Source organism: Bemisia tabaci, chromosome 3 (assembly GCF_918797505.1).
Source record: "Bemisia tabaci chromosome 3, PGI_BMITA_v3".
Lineage (NCBI taxonomy): Eukaryota > Metazoa > Arthropoda > Insecta > Hemiptera > Aleyrodidae > Bemisia > Bemisia tabaci.
The window spans coordinates 28,268,742-28,287,422 of record NC_092795.1 but is presented as its reverse complement, the minus strand read 5'-3'; the positions used below and the strand labels follow the sequence as shown (position 1 = coordinate 28,287,422).

The following is an 18,681-nucleotide window of genomic DNA, read 5'->3' as shown; positions in this document are numbered from 1 at the left end:
AACAAAAGGAGTTCCGTGTGCCAGAGGAGTAGGTCATTCACAATGCGATGAAAAATTGCAGCTTATTTCAATCTCATTGCAATAAAGTCGATTTAAAAAACCGTTGCCCGATTTCGTTGTATCTGTATCAATGTTTAATTTGAAACAGGACTACTGACTTCATTTTAGGAATTTGAAGGGTGAGCTCCGGCAAGAACATTCATTGAAGAGTGACCTAGAGTCTAAAATGTGGTTTCTTTCAAAATATTCCACCGAAAGATTTAGATTAATTCGTACTCAGGATGGAAAGCCCCAAAGTTGAAGATCCACCTTAGGAATTTTCCTTTCTTTCACGAAGGCGTGTTTCTCGAAAAGTCACTGAGCGTTGTTTTGATCAGGCTTGTGTAAAAGAGGTTGATCAAATCAAAAGATCAGTTGCTTCATCATGACATGCAGGTTTGTCCTAAGTGCTTAAGCTGAGCTCTGTTACTCAGAATTTTTTGGATAGTTGTTAATGAAACCCGAGTTAGCCGCTTTTAGAATGTTGCTGAATTTTTAAGTTTACTTTTCAAATTGATTTTGTGTGTTAATTGTTATTATTTATTAATTGGTCCCCCAAATTGATGCTTGATTATTGATGTATGTTAAGTCACGTAATCTTGTCAACTTTTGTACTCTGCAAATACAGCTATGATAGGACCGAAAACAGAGGCAAGGAATGTCCCACATTAGCCTCTTCTAAGTACTGTTTGGCAAGTAACGAACTGTTACAGGCTCTGATCACAATGTAAAATTAAATTAAATTTAATTTTCAGTCATAGAGGAGCAGAATTAAAGTGTCAACGTAAAATGACCGGTAACATTTAAGTCCACGGAAAACACATGGTAAATAAAGGAAAAGGAATCTCTTCTTTCGGTGAAGGAGATTGAAACCTTCCTAAAGAGAAAGTCGATAAGAGCACTTGGAAGTTTAGAATTCATGGAAAAAAATAAAGAAATTTATTTGGAAGTAAAATACATATATACAAACTCATGTCCTTCGAAATTGAGGCAATGGACCACTGGACAAGGTAAGGAGTCAAGCATTCTGATACAAATTTCTTAACCAAAATTTCATGTAGAACCCGATTTGCACGACAAAAATTACTGAAATTAACTCCTTACTAAGATATTTAATGTTTCTTGATGCTTGAATTCAAACCTCCCACTCGTGAAAACTCAATGGTCTACGAGAGTCAAATTGCACACGAAGCGCTACCGTGGCAGTCACCACGATGTGAAAATATGGCAACCTCAAACTTAACGCTTTGGCTCAGCTATAGCAAATTGTTTACCTTTAGAAGAATATAGGGTGATAAAGGAACAATGCTCGATTAAAGAAGCCCGCCGAGTCCGTTGTAAGCCACGATTTGACTCTGTATTGCGTTTCTTAAGACCCAGCTACTCAAATCTCCCGTAACCAATGTAAAACAAAAACTTTAATACCTTACTTAAGAATTAATTGTGGTAATTTTAGATGTTAGAATCATGCTCTACGTGAAATTCTGGTTGACAAGCATGGATCAGAATGCTTAAATTTGTACCTTGTGTGATGGTCCATTGATAACCGCTCATTTATGGTAAGATTTAAATGGAAAATGTAATCTGATAAGATTTAGTAAATCAGATGCAATCCCCAACACTTCGTAAATTGAAGTTTTTAGATTTAAGGGAAGGAAACAAATATGAGAAAACATTGAAGAAACTCGAGTCCTGTTTAGAGGCAGGACTTAACAAAAAAAGGGCATGATTTGTGCCCTTACTCTCGTCTTATCCACCAGACAAGCCTATGGAAGTACCAACCCTGTTGGAATGTTTTGCCCCTCTTATGTTAATTCATCCCCTGATGCTTTGAAGTTGATCGTACAATAAAACAATATTGAGAAACACAACTCAGTGTGGATCTTTCATTATTCGTTTCCAATACTTCAAGCGAGATAAAAAACTCACAGATCAACGAAACAAATATGTAAGGAGTTGCAGAATTCACGAAAATCACTGTATTAAATGCACACTGCAAGAGGTTCAACAATACAACCGGACTCTAGTCCCTTGTACAATCTGCATTAGAAACAGGAACCAATTACATGAGTCTATTAAAGATCTAGGTTCAGCAATATCTTGCAGTAAATAAATGTGTTACATTGAGTAGCTCTCAAAATATGGTTTTGTAATTGATAATTTCCTCTTACAAATTTTTAACAAGTTAAACTAGAAACAAAGTAATGCTAATAAATATGGTAGCATTACTGAGGCACTTATTTACCAAATTTTTGCAAGCCTTGACCAATAGCAACTGAAACTGCTAATTCCATGACTTTGGAGTGAAAAAAAAAAAAAAAGACAAAACGTCAAGCTCTGGCACTTAATGACAAAGAATTAATCGGCAAGTTGCAACCCACAACAACGCAGTAAAGCAAAAATTTGGAATGAAAAAAAAAATAGATAAATAAAAGGATGTAATAACTGTAAATACACTCAAATGTTGATAAACCACTTCAGAAAGTAGTTAAAAATTTGTCGAAAGTAAATAAATAATTTCATTAATTTAATAATGAGATAGAACGCACTTTAAACTCATCATTAACCATAGGTAGTTCCTTTAACTTGACAAAAATCAAGAAGGTAAAAAGTAAGAGCATGAAAAATTATTGGAATAGGGGAGTCAGCAAGATATTCTAGAATCAGTAATTCAGGATTAATTATCTTGTTTGTATTTTCTTCTTATTTTAACTGACCAGCTCTCAAGTCAAGTTCTTTTCTTAGGACAAAAGAGAAAAATATATGAGTGTCATTTCTTTGGATGTCAAAGTATCCAGATATTGACTTTTTTTTTTAATGTAATATCAAAGTAGGGCATATCGTAAACAGAAAATCAATAATAATAATAAAAAAAAGAAGGATAACTAATTTTATCTTACGATCTGCGGCTTTTTGCTTGTTTCTTCAGTTTTATGTATTCTTTTTTATTTTGAACTACCTGCTTCAAGCTGTTGGTTCTAATTTTCCTTATTTTCCTATTTTTCTTGACTATTTTCTTCTGCTTCCTGGTGGACATCCAAACAGGGAACTGGTTTTTCTTAACATCGTATTTTTTCTTCTCTGTCTTTTCTTCTAAGGGCTCAGTAGAAGTTGGTTGAAACCTTGGTAACTTCTTCTCGCGTATTTCTTTGACAACTTCAAGTCCATTTCTTACTGCAACAGAAAGAGTCCCTTATTGATTAGACAGGGACAGAGAGAGCGAGAGAGAGGGAGAGAGAGAGGACAGACGACAAGTCCGATAGGTCAAAATTTACTTGACAAACCATAAGAATTGTCCCATGGGAAGGGCTGTAGGAAAATAAAAGTGTTAGCATTTTCCAACCAAGGTTTTCATAATGTCTTCATTTTTTGATTCCCTGATTTTCTCCTACTTTTATTACTTTTCTCTGACTTCAAGTTCTTGAATCCTCTGACCTTCAAATGAAGCCTTGTTTAAGATTATTTTCTTTTTAATTATGCTGATTTTCCTTAATGAGGCAAACAAATTTTCCTGACTTTCCCTGTAATCTTTCTGACTTTCCAGGTTTTCTAGATCCCACACATAGGTTTGCTGAAAGAAGAAATTAAGGAAACGTGGCAAAAATGAGAACCAGCCTGCTTACCTGTACAAATATCACTGAGATCTGTCATCTGGACATCAGGTTTGGTGTCACGCTCTTGGAAGTGTTTCCTGAATGAAAATCTGGTATCTTCTGGAACTGGCACCATCCCCAAAACTTGCTTCAACTTCTCATTTTCAAACTTGATCATTTTAGGGACCATCCGCTTGTAGAGTTTCTTGTTTCTAGCTTTCTTTGCCATTTTCTGTTCTGAAAGAAAAAAATTAAAAAGTTAGAATCGTGCAACTAACTTGAAACCACTGTGACTGTTTAACATAAAAAACATGAGTTTTTCTAAAACATTTGAGGACATATTGATGGCAAACGGACTAGACTTGATACCGTAGTTTTGCAGCATTACATGTGTCCTATTTTGTTGCTCTCAACTAGGAAAGGTACCTGATTATCATATTGGCACAAAATGTTGATAGATTTCTTTTCTTGATCTGTTACCAGTATTCCTAGACGATTCTCTCTCAAAAATTTCGAAAGATGAGTGGAAAGGGACCTGCACAGAAAACTAAAGAATTCAGCGACAGCTTTTACTATCACTTAATGTAATGCTCTTTACGACCTCCTGAGTGGAACATTCTATGTGCCAATATGAAGGAAAGTGGGCTGAAAAAATAATTTTTAATCATTTCAAGATGCACTTACTAATATAGACACAGCGAGACCCCTATCTTCGGTTGCAGTTCAGTACTTGGACTGCATGGAAAAACCATCAATGGTATTCCTGACGAGTTTGATACTTGGAATGCTCTTTGTAGCTTTGGTTTGTATGTAGTGATGGAAAGTGACTTAATGACTGTTTTTAGGATGGAATATACAGTATTTAACGATGGTTCAAGTGTAATGTAACAAACTAGTAAAATTTGACGGTTAATTATGTTAGGTTGGATGACGTTAACGACTTTAAGATGATAAGGTGAGGTTAAAAAAGAGGAACGTCAGTTAGTAGGTCGATAGTGGCCGACCCTATTTCTTCGAACATTCCTCTGCAATAATTCTTCTTTGTTTGTTTTTTGGGTGAAGTCAAACAACTCTTGAACAGGAAAAAATTGCCAGATTGTGAAACAACCTATAAAAATGTTGAAGAGCCTTCAGGAAACCAGAACAAGAAAACTAAAGTTCCTTCAAACCGTGGTAAGGTGTCACATCCTGATGAGAGGAATGAAAATAATGAGGAGCCACCAGGGAACCAAAATGAGGAAACCAAAGCTCCTTCAAACGATAAAAAGGTATCAGATAATAGTTCCGAACATGCCAGAAAAGGCAAAAAAAAAAAAGCTCCGCAGTTGAAACAATTTAAAATAGTCGATTAAATCTTAAACTTTTTGAAGGCTGGCTTCAAAAAGTTTTGTCAAAATCAGAGAAAGGGGGTGATACAGCCCACTGTAAACTTTGCAATGATAACATGATCGCTCAAAAAAGCGTCATAAAGTTGAATTCTCAGAAACCTGAACACCAGAAGCGAGCAGATACTGAAGATGGCAAGGAAGCATATACCAGTAAGGATTGCCAGCTGACTAGCAAAATGCTCGAGACCCGAAAAATTGAGTTACGGCTCTGTGCCATGCTTACAGTACAGAACTTACCTTTCTTGCACCTGGATGTTTATGCTCCTTTTATTGCTGAAACAATCAGAGACTCTTGATACGACTCAAGAAATTTCTCTAAGGAGAACCAAAGCGCCGGCATTGACAACAAACGTTTTGGGGAGGCACTTTTCGGAAGAATTAATTCGCAAACTCTGTGACTGCATACGACACTCTACATTTCAAGGTAGAGTGTATTACCGCTTGCCCTAACTAGACTCGAACTGACGAGGAAAAACATAACGTATAACCTGATCAAGTGTTGGGTATAATTTCTGAATCTCTTAAGTATGTCAACAATAACAGGACTCTTTTCACTTTTAACAGAGATATAGCAGGGTATAAAAATAGAAATTGTAATAACATCTGCATCAAAGGGGGTAATAACGGAAGCCCAAAAGTGATGTGTACAAAAAATTTTAATCACTTGCCATATCATCTAAAAACAATAGTAAATCCTTCAGTATTTATGAATGCCGTAAAAATTGCACTTAGAACCAAGGCATATTGTTAGCCTCAACAAATATTTTAATGACACCCTTTAATTTTATGTTTTAAGTTACTTCCTTATTACTTATGTGAACTATATGTGACTACTATGCAGCTGTGTGTTTTGACTTTGACTAGAAATAATCTGTGCTTTAATTTCGACGAAAATTCAGAAATTTAGGAGGACATTTCCACAGAAGTACCTTACGGATTGACAAATTCCGACCTTTCCAAGTTTTTCTAGCATTGACATCCACATGATGTTATCTCCTGGGCAAACTTGGTGGCTAAGCCTTTAAGCTGCTCGCGATAGGGTAATAGAGCAATATCCAGCTTAAGTTGGATTTGTCACTGAAGAATGTAAGAGTGATCCATCATATATACAAATGAACAGATCCTATCAACATTGAAATACCCTCCTACAATGCCTTATTTGGAATTTATGTCGTACGTCCTTGAACTTCTCAATGACTTAGCAGGAGTACCTCAGGGTTCCATCCTGGGTCCTATTCTATTCATTTTGTACATTTGCCAGTTTAAATATGATTTTCAGTGTAATTTTGTTGTGTAATAATAAAATAAATAAATAAACTTTAACATCCTGTTTCAATCTAACCATTCAATGTTACATCGCCTCAGAGGAGAGCTTAACTTGTTGACGAAACACATTTGCAAAAATTTCTCAGAATTTAATTACAGCAGGAAACAAAATTTCCAGATATTAATCTGAGGTATGAAAGCGATCACTTGCCACTAACAAGTTCGTATCTTGGACCGCCAGCCCATCATTCAATCGAAGAATTGCAAGGCCGTCACAACATCAATGAGAGGAGCATGAGTCACTTTTACGAAGCGATTCTGAATTAGTACACGGAACTTGTGGCTCAAATTAAAAAATGGTTAGATTTTGTATTTAACAATGTTTTGCAACCAGCTGCATCTCAGGACTACAAGACGAAATCATAATCAGGTTTCTTCAAGAGGCTCCCCAATGTCAGGGACAATAGTAACCAGACCAGAGCAGATGAGGAGTGGGCCGTTCATGCTTCATTTGGTCATATGGAACAAAATCTAGACCGGGAAAAGAGGTATGATGCCTATTGGCAGGATGTGTTCAAATTAAAAAAGAACCCCGCGCCATCCTTGTGGGAAATCCCCCCGTCAAATCTGATGAAACTTTGATGTGTTGCTCAGCTAGTCATTCTGATCAAAAGCTCTGACAGGCCCAAAGAGATCCCATGTGCTGTTTTCAAGATATACTGCATTTTAAATGCGTGAACAGAGGTACCGCCTGACGGACTGTAGTGCGGCACTATTCGACCCTTCCCTTCCATTCTACGCCGGCTGCTCTCTGCCAAGCATCCCCGAGGCTTGGACTCCATCGCTCAAGAGACTTTGCTCTTTGTCTCCAGCCCTGGTATTCTTAGCTAAGTGGTGATGTAAGTAGGCACATTGGACTCTCCAACGCACCTTTTCAACACCTGAGAAGGCTATTTCAGATAAAGACTACACACTGTAAGATCGGCTACAGTTAGTATCATGTGTAGATTGGCAATTATACACTTTAGACTGGCCCATACATGGAACCCTTCTGGACATCTGAACACAGCAAAATTCCAGACTAACGTGCAGCAACTTCAAGGATGTTGCATAGTCCTTACTGCTTATTGGATAGCAGCAACAATATTGCCTGCAAGCGGAGAGAATTGATTTGACATAAGTTCTGGCATCAATGCTGGGAGTTGCAACAACGGCAACACCATGAGAGAATCTCAAAATGCACAGGATCCGCACTGAGCGGAAGTCTTCCATTGTACATATATCAAGTCAACTACGCAGCAACCAGTGCCAATGAGAAAGTGTGTACTGGGTTCAACTTCTTAGGAGGTAGTATTCGATGTATTCGATGACTAGTCAATAAGTGATCTGACGACATTTCATGAGGAGAGTTCTAGACAAAATAGGCATGAGGCAAGAGACAGTTTTGACATACCTGATCTGAAAACTTAAGTCAGGAACACTTCTGATTGCAACTTACAAAAGTCTAAGGATGTTGAGTCGTTGATTTTGAAGTGTGCAGGAACACGAGGCAAGAAGGCAACGATGAACGATGTAGCAAACGCGTGGGCAGTGTGGGCACGTTGAGACAAGTCGTGATAAACAAATCAAGATGGCCGATGGCGGATGGCCGATGCTCCGAGGAGCGGAAATGCGTGGTGAGGGCGGTGGGTGCTTTCGGCGCTGCGACTCTCGAATTTGACAGTTTTCGTAGTTGAAATAAAATTTTCGTGATTAAAAGCAAGCCGTACTAAGCTGTACCAATACTATTCAGCAGAAAGAAACGAAATGATAGTTAAAGTCATGGATTATTCATGGCCATGATCCAAGTCCTCTCGACCGGAAACGGAAACGAAGCCGACACCGGAAGTTGCGGTTGTTTTTGTTATTTGCTCATCAGCTGACAGCAGTGTTTTGTTATTACCTGTTATCACACCTGTGTTTATCACTAGTCCTAATCCTAATCACTCCTTGCGAGAACACCTATCACTTCAGAGGACTGCACGTTTAGAATTGAAATTGAAAACATTTTATCACAATATCTTGTCTGTCTTCATCCTCATCCAGTAGTAGTGCATTAGTGCATAAATGGTAATAATAATTGTACTCATATCATCATTTTGTTCCGTTCGGTGACTTCTCAATAGTAAGTATTAACATAGTTTTGTAAGTATTCAAGAACCCATAAATGGTTTCTTGTCCAAAGTCAACTGAATGCTTTTTGTAGATTGTTGTTAACATACCAACTAAAAAAAAAAAAAAAAAACAATTGGTCTACTCATTTATCCCGATTCCTGAGATAGGGGATTGTTCTCTACGGTAAACGAGTGTTCGCAAGAGCTTGCGTATGGGTAGTTACTTATGCTCCATAGACCTTAGCCGAGAATGGAGACAGCATGTGATAACAGGGATAACAGCACTGTAAAGCAAGCTTCCATGATCTTCAGGGTATTTGTCTTGGTCTCTGACGTAGTCGAACTCCCATGCAATTTATCATACCAATAATGCCAGAAATCTTGGCAGATATTGAATATTCAGCCAAGAACAGGAGCATTGCCCCTGTGCATGAGCCCATAGAATCATACTGAACAATAGATTGGCAAAATCATAGAGAGGAAAGCAGAATACTGTTTGGATAGTAACCTTGCATTCGGTACACTTATCAATTTTTGTATCGAATACGAGGTCTTTTTCCAGACAGTATTCCACCCTCATTTCTCTGAATATTGCTAATTTTTTAGTTTAGAGTGATTCTTAAGGCTCATGTACAGGGGCTATTGTCCTTTAGGTATTTGGCTAAAAATTCAATATTTGTCAAGATATTTTTGGCATGATTGACGCGATGTGTTGCATGCTAGTTGAGTTTGACCATGTCAGAAACCTTGACTAATCACCTTATGAGGAATTTTCTGAATGCCCATCATCTCAACGATACTCATTCTGGAGACTTTGTTATTTAGAGTAAATAAATAATTATCTCATAGTTTCTGAAGGTTCTAGCAGCACTAAGTACAGACTGTGGGGTAGATTTGTTATCAGAGGAATGCAGTAAGTCAGCCAGACATTAGTTTACAAACATATGTGCATTCGCATTTAAACATAGTTAATTGACTTCTGAATTCAGTCTCTTAGATTTCAGCTGACAAAATTCAACTTTTATCATTTGTTTCCAGCGAGTTTGTCTTGGCTATGCAATCATCAACAGACTGTGTGAACGATTAAGAGTCCAACCAAAAATAAATGAATAATGCAAGCGGGAGAGCTTGGGTGTGGTAGAGCAAAATAATATTAGAGGTGAAGTTTTTTGATCCTTTGCATCAAAAGTCGAGAACAGGTTGCAAAAAATTATAGAGATGAAAAATCACCAATTTCAAGAGGGAGAAACACGGGGAGTCGAAGGTGGTAGATGACTCAGGGAAAGAGGAATATGAATCAGTTGGTCAAAAGATGGAAGAAAACCATGGTTCAAAAGGTTTAATTCTCAGCTTTTTTATATGTAAGCTTGCGTCAGACGTCTGGAGAGTAATCACTTGATTCTCATTGGTTGATGACCCCTCAGTTGTCTCTAATCTTGTCAATCAAGTCATCCTAATCAGAGTGATAATTAGTAAGATGAAGGGGTGAACGAACTGAAAAGGAGACTTTTGAACTGAATTGGATTCAAAACTGACTGAAGAAAGAAAGATTTTATACAAAATAAACAATTTAATATTAGTGCTAGAAAAAGTAGGGAAAGTTTTATTTTTTTTTATTTTTATTTTTTATGAATTTTTTTTTTAATTCTTTATTTCCATAAGACACAATGTACAACAGAAATTCACTCTCCAAAGAAATAGCATTGTACAAGTAAAGACCTAACTTACAATTTAAAGAAGCTGTAGACAAGTAGAGACACTAACATAGGATAAAAACCACAATAGGGACAAGAACGATAGATAGAATAGGGAAAGTGTTGACAGGCGGCTATTTGTTAAGAGGAATTTTTTCTTCTTTTCTTTAAGTACTATTTAAGTAATTTCCTTTCTATCTATCAGTTTGTCCAATGAGAAAATTTGTATAACTTTTTCCTTTCAAACTTCAGATCCTTGCACTACGACTGCTCCTAACTACTGCTCACAAACTGCTGAAATTCTGGTAGCTGTATGAACTCTGGCTGAGATAATAAAATCATGAAAGACTCAGAGCTGAAGGTCTCAGGCCAACCGCAAAAAGAAGGGAATCCAGCATCATCAGTTCTAGGTAAATATATTCTTGAGAATTACAGCAATAGTTGTATTAAAAAGTGCAATGAACGATTTCTATTTTGAAAATATATCTCTGATTTGTAGTAAACTTATTCCATTTGGCTAAAATTGGAATTCTCCAGTTCCAATTTGTTGAAAGTGTATTTAATGCATTAAAAAAACATAAACAAACTTTACATTGAAGTGAGCTAAGTTTAAGAACATGCATTTACCACTACTCACATTGTAGCTTTACTTTGAGGTAATTTCACCAAAACAGGAAAAGTTGTACCGTTGGTGGTTATGAGCAACTTGCAGCAAAATAATTAAAAAACCTAAGATACTCATGCTATTTTCTTCATGCCTTCAAACGCAGGACGGTAAAGTTGGGTCAATTTCACCATTCTACTTACTCATATATTCTCAACTGGGTTACACCGTTGAACTCCCATTCTATAACTTGAGACTGTTTTATGAACCAAAATCAATCAATTAATTGCCCAAATTTGCATTTAGTCTTGATATTCTTTCTGAATGAGAAATAAACTGTGTCTGATTTACAGAATGATCTAACTTTTACAGATCATGAGGTTTTGAAGTACTCTTTCGTGTCTCCTTTTGGTGTGAAACAGAGGCTGAGAGAACTACGTCTCATCTCCAGTCACATAAAAAATGAATTACCATGGTTGATCCTTGCGCTAGAGTGCCTAGATTTTACAACTTTAGCAGGAGATGACACTCCTGTCAATGTCAGGAACCTGTGCCGCAAAGTGAGTAAAATTGATCACATTAACTCGAAAGTAGAAGTTATAAAAATGAGCTTAACGGATTTGTGCCATTAAGCTTTTTCTATTTTTATGAAAAGTTTATCATAAATCTCATGACATAATGGTTCAAAATTGTGCTCAAGAGAGATACAATATTTATGTTATTTGATCTGCTCAGGCATTCATCTATAATAGCCGTCACAGATAAATAAACAAAATTGCTGCACATATGAACATGTAGGATGCTCAAAATCTACATTATATCTCTGAAATGTTGATATGAATGCTCTGGCTGTTTATGTAATTTTAAAATTAATTTTTTTTAAATTTTAACACATAAATACAACGCATGATAGAAGGATTAAATTTTGAATTTAAGTGTAAGCTTACAAAACTTCTTGATTAAAACTTTAGTTTGCTTACCTTAAAATTTTAATAAGGAAATATTAATTAATAAATTAGAGCGTTTATATCATCATTCCAGTTTTGTCGCCCGGATTTTAAAAATTCAAAATGTTATTTGGGCAATTTTCTTAGGGTAAAAAATTTATCCTGAGTCAGCTACCCTACTCCAATCTCAAAACCCAACCCACCTCTTAAAGAAACAAGTTCTTTCTTAAATATTCCATTGTAGTCAGACAATCACCTGAAAATTAATGGCTATCTAAAACATGCATATCTCAATGCAGCATCTCAAAATTTCTGGTTACATTTCATTTTTTCAAGGAGAAAGATTGAGCTGTATTTAAAAGGGACCACAAGGAATGCGGCTCATGGCAGCAGATTTTTGGAGATGGCCAATTACGGAAACACAGCGGCAGATTTTAAAAGATGACTTTTGTTTTCTCTTCCCAGAATTCAAGGATCATCACTTATGGGAGCTAAGGGCGGCAATACTGCAAATCCAGCTGTGGAAAATGAATCCAAAAGTTGCTTTGCAATTTTGTGTAATTTGTTTAGTATGGGAGAAAAAAATTCCTGCAGAAACTTTTGGATTGTTTTCTTCTAAATAATTGAAACATGAGTAGAGCTTGCAACAGCGCATTCCATGATTGGTATTTTTTAACTGCGACCATCAAAATAGAGATAGGTATTATTCTGACTAATTGCTGCATCTTTAAATCTACATCACTTAGGCCTCTCACCCTTTATCCAGCTTTGCTACTCATAAGTGGATGAATGATCTACACTGGAAACGAGTTGCAGCTGTCTGCGTTTATCCTCAGAGAGTTCCCGACGCAGTTCAGTTCTTTAAGGAGTGCTCAATCAAAAATGTGGGGGTTGCTTCTGGTAAGTTTTTTTTTTTCAAGCCTCAATAAGGGCAATATTTCTAACATGCAACAGAATCCCAAAGCTGTGGAGAAGGAAATTTTTCAATAATTCAGCCACAAACACTCTTCACAATGTTTTGGTGCTGCTATGAAGTGAGAGTATTTTGTTTCTTGCGGTTCTTATTCTTAAACCTGAGCTGTGAGCTCGTTGCACAACTAGAAAGCAAAATAAATGGACAAATGAAGAATGTATCAGTGAGCATTTAATATGATTAATAATTAATAATATAAGGTGAACAAATCAACATCACTCTTTGAAGTTTTTTCAGAATTTGCTTCGCACAGAGAAGAAAAATCACAGAAGTTATTAAGAATTTACGTTCAGTATTTTCCCTTTTAAAAAATGAAGTATGACAGGAAGTCTCCGTCACCAACTGAGATACGTCGTTTGGGAGTTTCACCACCGATATCTCTTGGAACGAAATATTTGATCAAAAGAGCTGCTCTGCAAATTTCAGTTTTACTTGTATGCATACTGCCTTTCAACGCTTGGTGGAAAAATCATCTCTCTCTGTCTACCCAGGTCTATCTGGTGAGCGCTTTTCAGTCGAACAGAGCTGCAGTCCCTCCATCAAGAGGTGGATATAATGAAACTATTGTTCTTGATCGAAGTTAAAATTTTACCTGAGCCTCTGTGCCAAGTCTGTTGTATGTGAACAGGGGGGTTGGATTTTAAATTCTTACTTTCTTATAGATAATCTTGCATGTGTTGGTTTGGTCTTTAGTGGCAACTGGATTTCCAACTGGCCAATATCCACTTGAGTCAAGACTACTGGAAATCAAATATGCAGTGGAGCAAGGTGCCACTGAGATTGATGTGGTCATCAGTCGATGTCTCGTTCTAACAGATCAGTGGGATGCCCTGTACCATGAAATATCAGAGATGAAGAAAGCTTGTGGTGATGCTCACATGAAAACAATCCTGGCTGTTGGAGAATGTGATTCTTACGAGAATATTTACAAAGCCTCGCTAATTGCAGCTCTAGCAGGTTCTGATTTCATCAAAACATCCACTGGTCAGTTTAGTCTTGTTTCTTTCTTGTCTCACCATCTAAATTAAATCATTTATTTTCAACAAAAGGTGCTAATTTGGATTTTTTTCTGAGTCAGATTTTCAATATTTGTAAAAACAGCAACCTCGAAAAATCCGAGTTTGTACTTTGCTTCAACAAACACTTCAATTTGTCAGCGGCACTCTTTTAAGTTGTAAATGCTTCTCAGTTTTGACCCAAAGGGGTTAAAGAGAGATCTTTTCGGAGCCTTTACATGACATGCTGCTATAAAATGTTAGCTATGCTTGGAAATGGCAAAATAATTGTTACATCCAAGTTTTGGGAAATAATTTTAGGAATTTTTTGCTTTCATCATGAATTAGAAAACTGTACTATAAAATAAGTCTGGCCTTTTTCAATTGTTGACTGGTCTTTTAAACTTGTTTGACACTTGACTGATTCCAACTTTGTATTTTTGCAAATCTCATAACAAAAACCTAATTTCTTTTTTCAGGTAAAGAGACCGTTAATGCCACTCTTGATGTTGGAATCATCATGTGTAGAGCCATCCGAACAATCTATGAAGTGACAGGAAAAAAGGTGCATCAAATCGGAAACATTTTCCCCTTAAATTTTTCATTACATCCAACAGGCCGGTAACAGAAAATTCGTTTCTGACATTTGAATTGAACAAGACTTAGCTAAAATGGGATTTTGCGACTGGTTGCTGGAACAATTCTATTTAATAGTTGTGATTTTATTGTGTCATATAATCTACAAGCTATCAACATTTTCCTCGGCACTTGAAAACTCATTGATTATTCAACCCAATAAAGCTAAACAATAAAATAAAATAGCACAACAAATCAATCTTACATTTCAGCTCTATCTCATTGTCAATGAAAACATCTTCAAAATCGACTCTCTGATTCATTGAAAATGCCGTCCATACCACGGTTACTTCCAATCGGTTTCATCAATCTGTAACACACACATTTGCATCGGTCGCTCAATGTAAAACACCGATAAAACCATGGTGAAAGAAACCACGGCATTTATCTCCACAAATGCCGTACGTAAAAATTTGGTGTATGGACAGATCATTTCAATTTTCGCTATTACACAAACTGTCTACTGCCATGACATTTCCAGCACCATCAAAACACAACTCTATGACTAGTGCTGAATGTGAACTTCAAACTAAAGGATAATTTCTTCCTGACACTTCTAATGAGATGAAATCCTAGGAAGTTCTAAGGTAAGGGAAAGATCAAATAATCAGCATCATCCAAATTCTGAGTTTTAAGTCAGGATCCATTTCTTTTTATCCAAGGATATAGTCACATTATAGCCTTAACTCATAACAAGTTCTATTATTTTTCAGATTGGATTCAAGCCAGCAGGAGGGATCAAGACTTCCAAAGATGCGATTGAGTGGCTTTCATTAGTCAAATGTGAACTAGGAGACGAGTGGCTAAATCCCTCGTTGTTCCGAATTGGAGCTTCAAGTGTTTTAGATGATATTGTCACCTCTATCATACACAGAGCCAGACCGCCCGCTGTTGAAATCATCTAGGCCGGGTGCGCATCCTTGCGCCATTAGGAGATATTTGATAAAAAGGAAGTGGAAATGTGCTCAGAATGAATGTGTACCGTTGGGTTTGGCGTCAGATTACAGAGTCGCATGGGGAGAAGTGCGTGCGCAGTGCGCTGCGCGCGCAACTCAGGCAACCCGCGTTTAAGAGCAACTGTTTCAGCACGTCCTGAAGCTGAAGCTGTAGCCTAGTTGGTAGAGTGTCCTCGCTACTGAAAACGTGGTTGCGGGTTCTATTCCTGCCCGACGACGTGAAATTTTAAAATAGTTCCGTGCAACTATTCATGTTTTACTTCACAATTGCTGCCCTTTAAAAATGTTTTCATTTCACATTAAGTCTTGAGAAGAAAAACATTAGATGCATTGAGCGGAAGGAATTAATTGCCAAAATTTCCAAGTAATGACAATACTTCATTTTACCTTTATGAAAATAAAGTGTATTGGTAAAACGATAATACGGATTTCTACTATTAAATTTCCTGTTTGACAACACTTTATGATAAATTAAATGTTTGGAACTTAACTGTTATCCTAACAGGAATTAGAAAAAAAATTAGGACACGTGATTATCTATTGATTAGTAAAAACTGTTCCATCGTGCAACGTTTTATTAGGAAATTTAAAATTTCAAGCGTGTTTTTCCTCCTTATTTGCTCTTAATATTGAGTACATGCCAATTAATATGTCAATCTCATCCATTAACATCTTTAGTAATACCTTGCGGATTACATTCATTCTAATCCATAACTTTACCTTGAAACACCCACACATAACCACACAAACTTTTCCAAAATAAAGTGAAAAATCAGAGACTTACATAGTATAATGAAGAAAGTAACCGACAATAGCATAAACGACGAGAAATATTTTTATTAACTCTGCTGGCCGATCAAAGACCACAAACCGAAACACAGTTTCAAGGAAAGTAAATTACAGCTGATCTCTTGACTAAATTTGGCTCAATAACTCTTGAATTTACAAAAAATTGGCGCATGGACGCCCGCTGTTGAAATCATCTAGCCGCCGCCGCCTCCTCCCCTCTCCCAGCCGTAAGGTGTGCGCATGAAAGGACAATGAGCAATGCGTGTGAAATTTACACTTTTATTCAGTGAGAATAAATTGCACATTCTTGCTGAAAAATGTCGCAAACAAACATTTTAGATTAAAAAATAATTCCCCATGAAATTAGGATTTATGACACGATAAGACAAAAATGAAAAGTAAAATGATGAACTATAAATGAAACATGGTAAAAATTTGAATGAAATACTAATTTTTCTGAAAAACTTACAAATCAATTTAGATGAGAAGAGAGAAAATTTGTAGGGTAGAAAATCAAAGGAGGCCTCCTAGATTTTTTACTGATTGTGAGCTTTTGAACTCTCTAGAAATTCCTCTTCCTTAGCGTGGAGCGAGCAAACTCTTTGATGATGTCCTTAAAGTTTAACTACACAGTGATGTCAGGTTTAATGGATAGCATGGCGACATTCACAAGCCTTTTCTTTGGTTGAGATGTTCTCAAATAATTGTGCAACTGCCTGTAAATTTGTATCATTAGTTCAGGCAGAAGATTTAGGGGTAATGTTTAGTTTAAATTACCACCACAAAATAATTTTCTCAGCATAAGCATTTGATTAACAGCGATCAAAAGGCACCATCCTGAGCAAGAGTGTATAAGCATTAGCTGAATCAAATGTTCCCTCTCAGGGTGATATTGCAACTAAAACTATAATGGTTGCAAAATATATGGAAATATATGGAATGATTGCAAAATATTTTAAGAATCGTAAATAAATATATTTAATGTAATTCGAAGTTATACAGCTGTGATTCAGTTGATACGTGATAAAAATGTTTCAGTCACAAAACATGGTGCTTTTGTCTACAGGCGAGTACTTTTCCATGAAATTGTGATCTTTTTCGAAAAGACTAAAATAGACTGATATGAAAGATGAAAATCTTATTTTTACTGAGAGCATTTGTTCACTATTTTTGTAAAAAATACATTTTTTGTTCAATATTTCTTGTGGATTTTTTTCCTAGCTTTCATATTAATACATATGTATATTTGGATTACATTTTGAAATAAGGACCCACTATCTCTGGCTCGCCTATAAAAGCACATATCTGCAAAGGGAAACCAATGGCATGCATGTTGTTTCTAAAATGGGCCAGAAATAGTGGTTCCTTGTTGCAAAATGTGATCCATTTATTAGCCAGTGATGAGATCAAATGAAAGAGATTTAAGATTATTATCATTTTAGTGGGTGAAGGAAAACGCTCAAAACTAACATTCTTCCAAAAAGAACCCAACACCTTCTGCAAGATCGAGTGACCCCCGAGTGGTGTGAAATACATGTGTATAATTCTTACCAACAAATTCTGTGGACTATAAATTATGAAGAAACTGAGTTCAAAACATCCCCTTTGTTCTGCTTGTTGTCCTGCAGATTACTTATAACTAATGCAAAAATGTGCAAAAATAGGATAATAGGGTTTCCCTCCAGTGTTTGTCAAATGAACATTATTCAGAGGTACATCATAAGCTCATAAAGCAATTCTGAGTCGTTCTATTGATATTATCTTTCTGATTCTCCAAATTTCTTCACTCTCGTTCTTTCTCAGCCACTATTAAAAAATGTTATATAAACCATCACAGTTTCACTAAAAGCCTCCTGAGGAAAGATTTGAATCACCTATGGTTCTTTAGTATAAATTAGTGAATTATGACAAGTTTTGAAGTTGCAAAGAAAGTCATGTAGAATATGTGCTGAGGGATGAAATTTAAAATACGGAAAATATCACTAATTCAAATATATAATGCTTTTATTTCTGTTTACCCTTGATGCTCCATTAAAATCACAGTTCTCATCAGTTCTAAAACAGAGGAGATTCATTCTCACCTGCCAGTAACAAGAGTGAGGATCCCACGGTAAAAAGTAATCCTCCTTTAAAGTACCTAATAAAAGCCACATCAGTCATTGTCTAAATTTTGCTACCTTCGGTTTCATAAAAAAAAGGACTTGAGATCTAAATCATTCATGACTGCACCAAGGAAACATTACAGGAAATAACTTGTGGACATTCATGTTACAGCACCCGCAAGGAAACGTTGAAGTTGAGTAATTTGGACAGATCCTAAAAGGACTCACCTCCTTCCTCATCGTCCTCATTCTTTAATTTTAAAAATGGCCTGCACAAATCGTCACCTTCCGGTCAAAGTATCACAAGCGCCATGCGACGTTTTAAAATTTCCACAGTCATTTTATTTTTTTACAGAGAAATCGTTCAACGAAGCTGTCCGAAAATTTCACTGAATTTTCTTTGCACTGCCGATAAAATTCAGTGAAATTTTCAAATAGATTCAACCAAAAATTTCTCTGTAAAAAAAAAGCACGGCCGAAATTTTGAAACGTCGCATGGCGCTTGTGATACTTCGGCCGGAAGGTGACGAAATGTAGAATAGGTAT

At 36.4% G+C, this 18,681-nt stretch overlaps 2 protein-coding genes across 5 annotated transcripts; one reads left to right on the top strand and one right to left on the bottom strand.

The window, feature by feature from the left end:
* Positions 1–955: 955 nt before the first annotated feature.
* LOC109031057 (uncharacterized) lies at positions 956–7,930 on the bottom strand. Of its 2 annotated transcripts, none has more exons than XM_072298112.1 (3): positions 7,785–7,930; positions 3,663–3,869; positions 956–3,213 (listed from the first exon to the last, which is right to left on the bottom strand). In XM_072298112.1, the coding sequence occupies exons 2-3, from the start codon at positions 3,859–3,861 to the stop codon at positions 2,936–2,938; spliced, it is 477 nt and encodes a 158-aa protein (XP_072154213.1). In that variant the 5' UTR covers positions 3,862–3,869; positions 7,785–7,930; the 3' UTR covers positions 956–2,935. The 2 variants fall into 2 exon arrangements, with proteins under 2 accessions (XP_072154213.1, XP_018897893.2); XM_019042348.2 differs by having other exon boundaries at positions 7,740–7,908.
* A 301-nt stretch (positions 7,931–8,231) lies between these two features.
* Positions 8,232–17,231, top strand: Dera (deoxyribose-phosphate aldolase). 3 transcript variants are annotated; one of them, XM_019042345.2, is made up of 9 exons: positions 8,232–8,450; positions 9,478–9,598; positions 10,386–10,543; positions 11,110–11,297; positions 12,431–12,584; positions 13,351–13,641; positions 14,132–14,217; positions 15,002–15,193; positions 16,232–17,231. In XM_019042345.2, exons 3-8 carry the CDS (start codon positions 10,474–10,476, stop codon positions 15,191–15,193), a joined length of 981 nt encoding a protein of 326 aa, XP_018897890.2. In that variant the 5' UTR covers positions 8,232–8,450; positions 9,478–9,598; positions 10,386–10,473; the 3' UTR covers positions 16,232–17,231. The 3 variants fall into 3 exon arrangements, with proteins under 3 accessions (XP_018897890.2, XP_018897891.2, XP_018897889.2); XM_019042346.2 differs by lacking the exon at positions 9,478–9,598 and having other exon boundaries at positions 8,233–8,395; XM_019042344.2 differs by lacking the exon at positions 9,478–9,598 and having other exon boundaries at positions 8,233–8,450.
* The last annotated feature ends 1,450 nt before the right edge of the window (positions 17,232–18,681 follow it).